At 36.6% G+C, this 12,006-nt stretch overlaps 1 protein-coding gene across 1 annotated transcript; it reads left to right on the top strand.

The window, feature by feature from the left end:
- The first annotated feature begins 5,443 nt into the window (after nt 1-5,443).
- On the top strand, nt 5,444-10,338 carry LOC136817048 (serine/threonine-protein kinase haspin-like). The gene is made up of 10 exons (XM_067073391.1): nt 5,444-5,464; nt 5,616-5,653; nt 6,100-6,281; nt 7,101-7,151; nt 7,530-7,830; nt 8,050-8,077; nt 8,279-8,310; nt 8,999-9,299; nt 9,421-9,653; nt 10,179-10,338. The coding sequence occupies exons 1-10, from the start codon at nt 5,444-5,446 to the stop codon at nt 10,336-10,338; spliced, it is 1,347 nt and encodes a 448-aa protein (XP_066929492.1).
- The last annotated feature ends 1,668 nt before the right edge of the window (nt 10,339-12,006 follow it).

Genomic DNA, 12,006 nt, shown 5'->3' on the forward strand with positions numbered 1-12,006 from the left:
GGGGTATCTGCAATATTTTTTTCAGGTGCCAAAAGGCAAGTCACCAGAAACTCGTCTCTGATCGCCAATTTTAGCGCCCTTCCCCTTTTTTTTGACAAAAAATTTAGGAAACTATCCAAAACTTTAGCCTTCGTTACGCTGGCATACTATAAAAATTCAGTTAGCCTATCCCATGTCGGAAAGCCATCCAGGCTACCGCTATAAAATATTTTGCAGAATCTGTGACGTCCACTAAGTTAAACTTCATCTTAATCCATTCTAAAGACATTATTCAACGCAACGTTAAATTGATATGCTCCCAACTGGCACACAACGTTGTTTCAACGTTCATCTAATATTATATGGACGTTGTGAACGTTATTTAAACGTTTAAACAACGTTGTGTGCTAGCTGGCCTGTCATTTTTTGGCAAGCTGACTCGAGAAATTTCACTCGAGTGCACGGACTAGCTGAAGTTACGCTGGCATACTATAAAAATCTTTTTGTGCTGAAAGTTACTGCTGGGGCTGGGTGGTGTGGTAGAACCTATTTTCGACCGCCGGAGGCGGTTTCTTTCATAGTGGTACGCTAATCTCGTTTTACCTTGGCTCATTACTTTATCTACCATTTACTTTCGTTTTTTTAAACTAGATTACCCAGGTGTTTATCTTTTTTTCACTGAATGTCTTATATTCGGCATTGAATAATCGAGACATGAAAAATGACTATATTGTAATCGCTTTTCAATGAATAATCTAAAATGTACTGGAGATGACATGTTTATCTGGTACATGACATGTAAGCGTTAATAATGTGCGCACGCTCTTTCGCGAGCGTGATGCGCGATTGCATGATGGAAGGCGGTCGTTTCAGTGTGGTTTACATCCACACTGTGACCTAGTTTAAAGAGCCAAGATTACTCATTAGTCTAAGTCCCATTCAAATCGAAAGTGTTATAGGAAGGAAAAAAGGATTCTCTTTCTGATATCAATTTGAAAGCCATTCACACTTGATGGTGAAACTCTTTCTCTCTTCATTTCTCCATGGCTACATATATACTTACGTTGTTACTTGTGTGGTTGTTCGAGCATCCTGCTTCAGGTAAGGTTCTTGGTGAACCCGCTCTGTGTGATCAATCTGTCGAGAGAAAAAGAATCTCAGCAGATATTTTTCATGTCAATTATTGAATTGGAATTAGCTCTCCTGCCCCAGTATATCCATGGATCTGGGGTCATCTGGGATAGACTTAAGGTGTGTGTCCAGGGCTCTTTTGAATTTATCGATAGAAATGTTTTGAGGTTTCTGATGCTCTTTGGCATAGCATTAAAAAGTTTTGCACCTTGCACTGCAAGTGTGCTGTCTCTAAATTTTGATGTTTGGTTCTTTGGAATTGACAGTGTACACATCCGGCCCAGCCGGGGGTTTTCAGTGGTTTTGATACCATTTACAGTAGGTACAATCTTTCCATCACTTCCAGACGTACATTATTCTGTAGCGTTCTCTTCGCCTTTGAAGTGAGTAAATTTTTGTCTGTTTTAGACACTCCCAATAATTGTTGGGGTGCCATTTATCTTTCGTAAGAAGGACTTTTGAATATCTTCAAGTCTCTGAATGAGACCAACTGCATTTGGGCTCCACAGAACGGAGCAATATTCTAAATTGGTATCACCAATGATTTATATAGTACGGTCATACAATTTAAAGATCGTGAAGAAAAAGTTCTCAGGATCCAAGATGTTTAAGTTTTTAGCCTTTTCGATTACTGCAGTAATTTGCTTCTGAAATGTGCAATTACTGTCCATAAGGATTCCAAGGTCTTTCACAACATCTTTGTTTTCAATCTCAACACTAGACGGTGATGTATAGCTTGTTTGAGTCTTGATCTCATGGTTCTTTCCATAGCGCAAGAGTTCAAATTTTATATCATTCAGCTTCATGTTGTTGTCATCCGTCCATTTATATATTCTATCAAGATCTTTTTGAAGTAGGACAGCATCTTCTAGAGTTTTGACTTCCTTTGTGGCACGAGTGTCATCAGCGAAGGATTTGAGAAAGCTGTGCACCACTTCCTGTCAATATCCCCAATCAATATGAGGAAAATCAAAGGTCCCAAAACACTACCTTGAGGGACTCCTGAAATGACCTGTTGTGATTCAGAAGTGACACCATTCACTAGCACTGATTGTTTTTCTCTCTGTTAGGAAGGACTTTAGCCCTGTAATAATTTTCCATCTATTCCTAGTTTCTTATTTTTTCGTAGGACAATTGAATGGTCTACTTTGTCAAAAGCCTTTGAAAAATCTAGGTACACACATCCGCATTAGCAATCTTCGTCCAATATATTTAGTATCAGTCATATTGTTCCAAAACTGACTCAAACATGAACGCCCGTTTCTGAATCCATGTTGATTGGGATTGAAACAGATTTTCATCCATGTGCTTTACAATATGTGCTCTGAGTACTTTTTCAAATATCTTGATGACATGGGATGTTAGGGCTACTGGTCTATAATTTGATGCCAGGATCTGCTACCTCCTTTGTGGATTGGTGTGATTGTGCATCTTTTAAGTTCGTCTGGGACAATCCCTTTGTCCAAACTTTGTCTCCAGAGATACAAAGAGGAATAGAAAGTTCTTCTTTGCATTGTTTGAGAAAGGTTGCAGGGAAACCATCGGACCTGGTGCTGCAGTTTGGGACAGATCGTTGATTGCTTTTATAAATCATCTTCTGGTAACTTGTAGATCTGAATGATATCTACGTTGACTTCATCATTTTCACTCTGTATTAATCGAATGGTTTTGGTGCACTGAGACGGAACATATTGTCTTGACAGAATTTCAGCCATTTCTTTGCTTCGTTGCTCAATTCACCATTTGTGTTCAGCAGAGGGCCAATTTTCGTTTTATCTTTGCTTCTTTCTCGCATAAGCAAAGAAATATTTTGAGTTTTTCTTTATGGAATTGATTGCTTGCATATTTTCAACATAACACTTGGAATCCCTAAATGATTTTTGTAAGTCCTTTTCAATTGTCAAAAGTTCCTTTGTTATTTTAGTCTTCTTTGATTGGGACGTGCATTTTAAAAATTGCTTTGTAATTTTTCTTCTTCTGTTCGTAAGAGAGCGACGATATCTTTCAACTTTTGATTTCTTCCTGGTATCTTTGGTTGTTCTGATTGGTATTCGTCCTCTGCATACATCCAAACATATTTGATTGATACTTTCAAGAATTTCTTGTGGATCATCACTGTTAAGTTTTACATCCCAGTCAATTTGATTCAAATCTTCCTTTAACTTATTCCAATCAATTTCATCTGAGAAGAAATTCAAAGCGTGAATTGGAACGTGGTTCTGGTTTATCATCATTACTAGAAAAATTTTGAACTTTGAGCCTAGTTGATACCATAACAATACTGTGATGTGAAGTGCTTTGTAACACTGGTAAAATTGAGTAGTCATGTATAAGATCTTCATTATTTGTGAAGACAAGGTCTAGGGTGTTCCCATCTTTGTGTGTGGGTTGATTGACATATTGGGACATGAACAACTCGTTGCAAAATCGATTTAGATCATTCAGCATTGTCTTTCTTCCATAGAGCATCCAGTTTGGGTAGTCCATCAGGCCATGTTGACTTTGGAAGATTGAAATCGCCACCAAAAATTATGTTTGGGACAGGTTCCAAGGCGGAAAGGGCTTGTTTCGCACCTTTGAGCGGTGTAAGAAGGTCTTTAGCTGTTGATGGATTTCCATTACTCTTGTCGTCAGGCTGTCTATATATTACAAGCATAGCCAAGTTTCAGTCTTTGAGTAAACACAAAGGAGTTGTACACTTGGTGATTTATGGGAGTAGATTATTTCACATGAAGCAGCTATATCATCTCTTATGTAGAAGCAGACTCCTCCAGTTGCTCTCCCTCTTGATTTTTTCTTGCGTGATGAATCACATTTGAACAAGTATAACCTTCTACTTTTAGTTCGCATCTTTATGGTTGTTGAGCCATGTTTCTGATAGGCCAACGAACAGTAAACTTTTATGACATATGTTATTTTCGATAAAAGGAACTTTGCTTGGTACAGTTTGCGGGCACAGTCCTTGTACATTAAAAAAGCAAAGTTGTTGATTATTGGAACTGAATTGGATTGAAGTTTGCTTGGTGAGGAATTTGCCTGATCATCGGTCAGTTGGCATAGGAAACTGGGGGTATTTGAGAGGTTTGCGTCTGCTGAAGGTGATTGAAGATGATTCTCGATCGAGGTGATCTTTTGTCCAGTGTCTCCATGATTTCTTCCTTCATCAGACGGACAATCTCTAAAAAATGATTGGTTCAGAAGATTTGATCTCATCATCTTTTTCTGCCAATAGCTGCTGTTGTTGTGTGAGTTACTGTGTTTTTAACCATAATGGGTTCTCTTCTAGTTCCCTCACATGAACAAAACGGCAGGATGTTGCGAAACTTCTCCTTTCGTATTGAGTCGAAGCACATTTTGGGATGGAAATCTTTACATTTTTTCCAAGATTGCATCCTCTTTGTTTATTTGTGCCATGTTGAGTAAATTTTTCGGCACATTTTTGGTGCGCAAATTTGCATTCTTTCCTTTGAATCCATACTTGCAATTGCCATTCTTGTAGAAACGACAAGTTTATATTACTGCTTCCAAAATCATCTTGTTGATTCTGGTTTTTTGTTTCTCTTGTGTTAATCTCTTTATCCTTAGCATCTTGAGTTGACAGCAGGACAACATCTTCAGTGTCTGACTCTAATAATTCTGTTGGTCTGTCTTGACTTGGGATAGATGGTGCAGCATCTTTAGTGACTTTTTTCTTTTTCCTTTTATTGTCACCGTCACTGTCACTTGGGATTGTGTTAGGTTGACAAGCATGACAAATGTAGAACATGCCAGGTAGATTTAGAGGGTTATACAAGCTTTTGAAGAGTTCAGCGTTGGTGTCCTCATCAATATTGGTGTTGTTTGTGGGAATCGTAGCAAGATTTAACCAACATGGTTTGTGTACACCTTGACCACAAACGGCACATTCAAGGATCGGGAGCTCCATAAGACCAATTTTATATCTTCTGTTGCAGATGGAGCAATTGTCCGGTAAGAGGTTTTGTATCTTGCAGATGATCAGATGAGACAATGATCTTTTGGTTTTTTCATTATATTTTGGCACTTTCAAGAAGTTTGCAGTTTCTTTCAAGGTGTCAAGTTTTTCTTTGTACATGTCATTTTCAATATCTAGTACACTTTTGCCATATTGATACTTCCGCAAACAGAATTTTACAGAATCCAAGGAGGCATAAAAGCAAAGTTCTGCTATTAGATCCTCAGTTTCCAATTCTTTGGTACATTTTTGGGACTGATCACCCTCAGGGGAATTATCACTTTGATTCATGATAAATGGAGTGCAGGAGAGTATAAAAACAAAAGTAATTGAGAAATGTACTTCCTTTATTGTATTACAATGAAGAATCTTGTCACATTTGTAAATAGTATTAGTCACTTAGCTGAATATACCCTTGGTTTTTACTCTAAAAAGCTTTTTTTACATGAAAACAACAAATTTCAAACCGCTATGCTTAAAAGTTTCCATACGTAACAATTTTGTACTCAAATATCGATCTTTTCAATTTTAGAGTGGCCGAAGTCGACGCCGTGGTACTCCTTCTGGAATGTAAGTTACATTTTTTTTATTTAAAGGATCATGAAAGTTTTATTAATTAACGAGTTTTGAATCCATCGGAGGATTAGTAGAGGCAAAACTACTTTGGACCCTTGGTATATTTCATACCACAAGTAGTTAGCTAAAAAAAGTTAAGAATATCAACATCTTGAAATCAAAGGAATATCTGTAGCGAAATGTTCAAAAAGCATATAAACACAAGTCCTACCCTTAAGCATGCAAAAGACTAAGAAAGATGGAGTGCAAGATTTTGCCAAATACGTCACGGTTTACACAAGATATCGCAACCTTAAGGATTGACAATTGATTAGTCTGCATATAGTAAAGTGCGTTTTAAAAAAGAACTCGTCTTCGCAAAGATAAATCCCAAAACAAGATATTTTTTTCAATAAAAAAAAAGTTATATTTTCTTTTCAATTAATTGTTTATTTTTTCAGCTGGCTCGCATTTGTACCGGACTACACGAAGGCCCATCGACAGTATGACTACAAAATAACGCGGAAGAGGAATAGATATTCGGACTTCATTGCTGACTTAGTGGAACTGTACGTGACGCACGAAAAGAACATTGTAATTTTAGATTGCACCAACCACAGGGACCAGATATTCCCTGAACCTGGTAGGTTATAAACTCCTGTTATCTTTCTTTATAATCAGAAATTATCATCAAAGGCTCTTTCCCAGGTTTACTTCCCTTTCAACGCAGCTCAACATTGGAATTGACAAATATATGATTGATACACGCTGCAATGTTATTATCTTTCAAGGGGATTCGATTACCATTGTAGATTAAGAATGAATGTAGTATCTTGTGATCAATTTTGTTGATTTGTCGTTAAGAATTACTTTGTCTTGTGTTTTAGAAATTAATGATATGCCCTTGCAATATGAAATCATTATAAAGTAAAGATCGGCGATAAGAAAGCACAGAGTTTATTGGCTGATGATAGAACTCAAAAAATAATAAAGTGCCTTGAATGGCTTCAGAATATCTCAGTGAAATCTTTTTTAGTATTCGATCAAAAAGTACTTCAACATAATACTGTAAAAATTTCAAGCTCATACTGTAACTTCGAAATTTAAATTTCAAAGTTACAAGAAAGTTGTCTTTTCGAATTCTGCTCTTATGGTTTTTATTTTGGCTTACTCAAAATACCCCGAAAAAATATAAAATTAGTTAGTCTAAAATTAGTTCAAATTGTTTGATTGGTTCTGGAATAAAAGGTGGTAAGGAAAATTAGAGAGAATTTCAAAAACTATCTATAAATGATAAACTTGCATGTTGACGTCATCAATTAATTGAAAAGACGATATACCCGTACTTTCCATTTGCCTAGGTACCTCTCCCCCTGGCGGTTAATATTCCAGTCGCGGTTTTGTAATAGTTATACAATGTTTACACCAACTTATAAATGGCCTTCTTTTTCTCAAACTCTAGACGAGGAGGTTTCTGAGGAATTTCTGGATGAAGAAGAAGAGATGGAAATCGGTATGTCTCTCTGCCTTTTCCCTTTATCTTCATAAAACGTGAGCTTCTCAACAGAGGGAATGGTGAAACTATTTTTATTATTTAAAAATATTTATCCATTCGTTCGATTTTTTTATGTTACTTTGCAATTAAATGACTGGGTAGCCTTTTTGGGAATTGACTCAAACTAAGTCGATAACGAATGATGGTGTTTTTCTTTCATAAAGGCTCTGACTATAAAGATCTTCTTTCTCCGTAATTCGAACCATTATCTAATTTGTTATTGTGATTAATGCAATGTTAATAGTCTGAGGAAAGTGTGAGGATTTATCTCAAATTAAGTCCCATTATTTCATTTTACTTTGAAACTATTTTTTGAAATATATTTGAATCCTGCAGACGAACAGTCCATCCAAGACGTTGATGAAACCGTTCCCGATGTTCCTGACGCCAACCAGCTCCCCCTGGCACCGATTGATCGTTTGAACATGTTGACTGGATTCACTCCAGCAGACTATGTTCCTGTGGAAGAGGCATTGTTGAACGTGAAACGTTTTGTCGGGAAGACGACGCTTTCCTATCTTTTCGTTTCTCAAAACCCTGGTGAAGAGGAGATGTTGATCAAGGTTCTGCCGTTCGGGGACGGCAATGACCAGGATGCGTCGACGTTAGAAGCGTACAGGGAGGCACTTTGTCATAGGTAAGACAGCTTAGTTTTTTCAAATGCAATTTACGACATAATCTTTTGATTCACATCGGAAAGATCCTTCTTGAAAGAAATGCGCTGGTTTTCATCACGTTTTGTAACTTCAGTGATTTGTTACGACTCCGTCTTACATTTAATTATTTTTCAATTCGCATCTCAAACTTTCTCATCGCGACGTCATTGCTATTAAAAAATACTTTTATCATTTCTCAGGTCCGCCAATATGATAGGGGAATCTCAGGTATGTTAGTTACACATTCATCTTACTTTCTCGCCTGCTTTTCACCCCATATGGTTTCTCGAAAAGGAGAAAGCAATAATAGTTCTCTTATGTTTATTCTATTTTTCTTTACTGAATTTCCTTAATTTTCAAACTTCTTGAGACTGAAAGATTCTTGATGAAACTCATGGCTTAAAGAAAATGTTATTTCTCTCGTTTCAGCATCGTCTTGGCGCGTTTCCTGCGCTTGAAAGGTAAGCGTATGCTCGGACACACTTTTGTAACATTTCAGGGTCGTACTCAGTCCCCTAACTCGCTTTTTATGATTTCAGAGTTCTCACGATTGTATCACGTGGATTAGTAAATTAAATAAGTGATCAAATGGTTCTGGGTTATGAGTTTTGCGATTAAGGAAAAAACCTTTGAAAATGAGCTCTGAAATGAAACTTTGTTGTTCTTTCTTTAAATTAACTGTTGGAATGGCAAAATTTCAAAAAGAACTCTTCTGAATTCTATAAGTCAACTCTTTTAAGGATTTTAAGCAGAATTTAGCCGATTGGGATGGTATACGCCATAATCACCCTATTTCGTTACATTCGTGTTTATATACATGATTTCTTTTTACGTCACTGCAGTAATCAACTTTTTATGATTTTTTTCTCTGTTGTGAATTGGGATATGAGTATGGGAAATAATTGGAAAAGAGTTCTTGAATTCCCAAGTAATTCCAAAAATTATAACGAAGAACCTAATTTTATGATGAATGTCTTCTTAAAGAAAAACTTTCACATCTTTGAACAGTTTCTTTCTGCAAATTGAATTGAAAATCCTATCCTATGAAATAAGCTAACGAATCAATTGCTAAGGTTTCCTTCACCACAGTCACCACCTTGAGAATAATTTCTCCTCATTTAAAGATTTGTATCTTCTTTCTCAATTTAGGGAAGTACTTGCACGCGGAAAGTTTCCCGAGAGGTTTTCTTGTCTTTTCCATGGATATTTAGCAAATAATTCGGGCATCGATTTGGGAACACATCCAACAGAATTTCCTGATGACCAAATGTATCTGATCACTTGGTTTGATGGAGTTGCCAAGGAAGCATTGTTGAATAATCGACCACCTACCCATCCAGCTCACATCAAGTCGATGATCCATCAACTTGCTGAGGGTCTGGCAAGCCTCGAATTTCTTTTTGATGGAGAGATTCGGAGTTTGCATCCTACGAATATTGTTATTCAAACGGTAATCACCAAATCTTTATATTTTTGACCTCGAATTTGAGCTTGGACTAGCCACAAAATTACAGTCTATTGAAAATAGGAAATGACTACATATATGTATTAATTTTTTTCTTTGCAAACAGGTGCCGAGGGATGACACACACATGGAGTTTCAGGGGATTCCTAAGTCCGATATCAGGGTTTCTGTGCTGGACTTCTCCTGCATGCGACATGAAATACACGATGATGATTTTGTTGTCCACGAGGGCGTTCATTGCAACGACCTGTACGCTCTTTTTGCGGACTTGTTTGAAGAGGATGAGGATGATAATAATGGGTTTCGTTATCTGCTTGAAGAAACGCATAAAGCTCTCCAGTAAGATTTTCTTTCACTTTTTATTCATTGTCACAAAGATCTGAACTCTCTGGTTATTTTAACAATCTAGCCACTCGGCTATTTGGTAGAAATGATAAGTCGGAAAAAATTTTCAACAAGCACCCCCTCAAACAAACGCCCCTTTCAAATAAATGCTTTCTCTCTAGGAGGGGCTTTATTTGAAATAAATGACTGCGAGGGAGAATTATATGGAGGAAAACTTCATGAAAAACTTCAAACTTTCAAACTTCAATATGTGTTAATGATTGTATTCTTTCAGTGTTCAAACTCATTTTGACCTATTTTCACATGACATATTTTAACTGAAAGAAAGCGAAAAGGCAAATCAAGGTCCTCATTTACTTTACTAAAATGACCTTGGTTAAAGATTATTCAATAAACGCCCCCTTCTTTAAAAAACGCCTAGGGCCGTTATTCGAAATAATACGGTTTTCATATTTGCCAAGTACATTGTGAGTTTTAAATTTATGATGATTTTACGACAGATTTTTATTTTCTTTACAGAGGTGATTGGACGAGGAATAAGCCTTGTACGAATATCCTTTGGCTGTACTGGCTCCTGACGCTTTTTCCCGAGAAGAAGAAGAAGGAGCTGTCCAGTTTGGCTGCACGTATCGCCGACTGTCGCAGTGCAACTGAATTGTTTGAAAGTCTCACGCCTTAAGTGTAACATTGTGCATGGTAAATTCTCTCTCCAAATTACGAGGATAAAATTCTCAGCTATAGGCCTTTACTCCCTTGAACTGAAAATCAATTTCATACCATGATATGAAATAAATTAGTTGGGCCGAGTTTTCTTCAAACTCACTTGAGTTTAAAGGTGTCACTATTTCATGATTTTTTTTCGATACCTTTCTTTCTTATTAGACTTTATGCTGATAAGCTCTCCCTTTACAAAATCATTTAAATATGAGGTGGTAAATTTCCTTCGCAACCACTCATTTCTTTGTGGTGTCGAGTTCTCTCTTTATTCCTTTAACATAAACTTTTTTGGATAGATTTGGGATTTCTTCAACGTCAAGTATCCCACTAAAGATCCCTAAAGTTATTCTGTTATATATCGCCTTTCTAATGTATATCCTACACTATAATTTAAATTTCCTTTGGATTTTACCAACATGGTATGAAGTGTTGTTTTAGTTATGGAAACTCCATATCACACCCCTCTTTTCTCTGGAAAATACACTTTCCTTAAATATAAAGTGGTTTGGGTTGTGGTTGACTATTTCTTTATTAGACCATTTGAATTCTAACCGCATTCCGAGACAAAAAAAGTACAAATTTTTATTCAAACATATTGAAAGAATTTTTTACCTTGGTGGAGCACTCCCATGTAAGAGAGAATGTTTTACGTTCAATGATGTATTAGTAGATTTATCAATGTTAGCTGTAACGTCACCAGGTTCCAGTAAGAAAAAATGAAGTCGCCATTTCTAAAAGCTTATGTCATTGATATGAGACTGTCCGATAACTATTACGTATTTTGGATATCAGAAGTGACGCTCAGAATAACAAAATAGCTCAGGAGACAACAGCTCGCTCATTTCGTAGAAGGGTGCACACAGGTCAAGTGTTGTACTCTTTCTTTCGTTGGTTGGAAAGTGTGAAGTAGGTCACACATAAAGGGGGATGTTTTACCTTCAGTGATGTAACAATTGGTTTCATTGTTGCTATAGAATAGGCAATGAAGTCACCTGACCAGTAAACAAGATGATGTCAACATTTCCTAAAACTGATGCTTGATAGATGCATTCGAAAAGTATCGTGGAAATCGGAAGTGGTAATGAGGATTGAATGATAAGGATGGTCAATCATAATAGTCTTTGATGCTCGCTTGACTAAGGCAACCACTGGTTTAAGGTTCTGTTGATGTGTTTTGTACAGTAGGAGAATCGGTAAGTTTATTTACTTTTCTCTTTTTAAATCTGTTTGTTTTTATCTGTTTTTCTTAGGATAACTTTTTCATTCTCATTCACTCCTTTTCAACTTTTAATGAACGTTTATTTGGTGACTGGTATCTCTATTGTCCAATGAATAGTGCTTTATCGTATTTTTCAGATTTCAAATATTTTATGTTTTCTTCCCTTTTTCTTTTAGACTGGCTATGATGGTGTTGAAAGGGTGAGATAGGTATTAAGGTCATTAAAACCTTCACCACATGGTTGCTCTCTGTCAACTAACGAGCATCAGAGACTGTTATGATGAATTACCCTTATAAATTCAATTCTCGTTACCGCTTCCAATTTCCACGATACTGTCTGAATGCACCTATTAAACATCAGTTTTAGGAAATGGTGACATCATTCTTGTTTACTGGTCAGAAGACTTCATT

The sequence above is a fragment of the Clytia hemisphaerica genome, unplaced genomic scaffold (genome assembly GCF_902728285.1).
Source record: "Clytia hemisphaerica strain Z4C2 unplaced genomic scaffold, Clytia hemisphaerica genome assembly, whole genome shotgun sequence".
In the NCBI taxonomy this organism is placed as follows: domain Eukaryota; kingdom Metazoa; phylum Cnidaria; class Hydrozoa; order Leptothecata; family Clytiidae; genus Clytia; species Clytia hemisphaerica.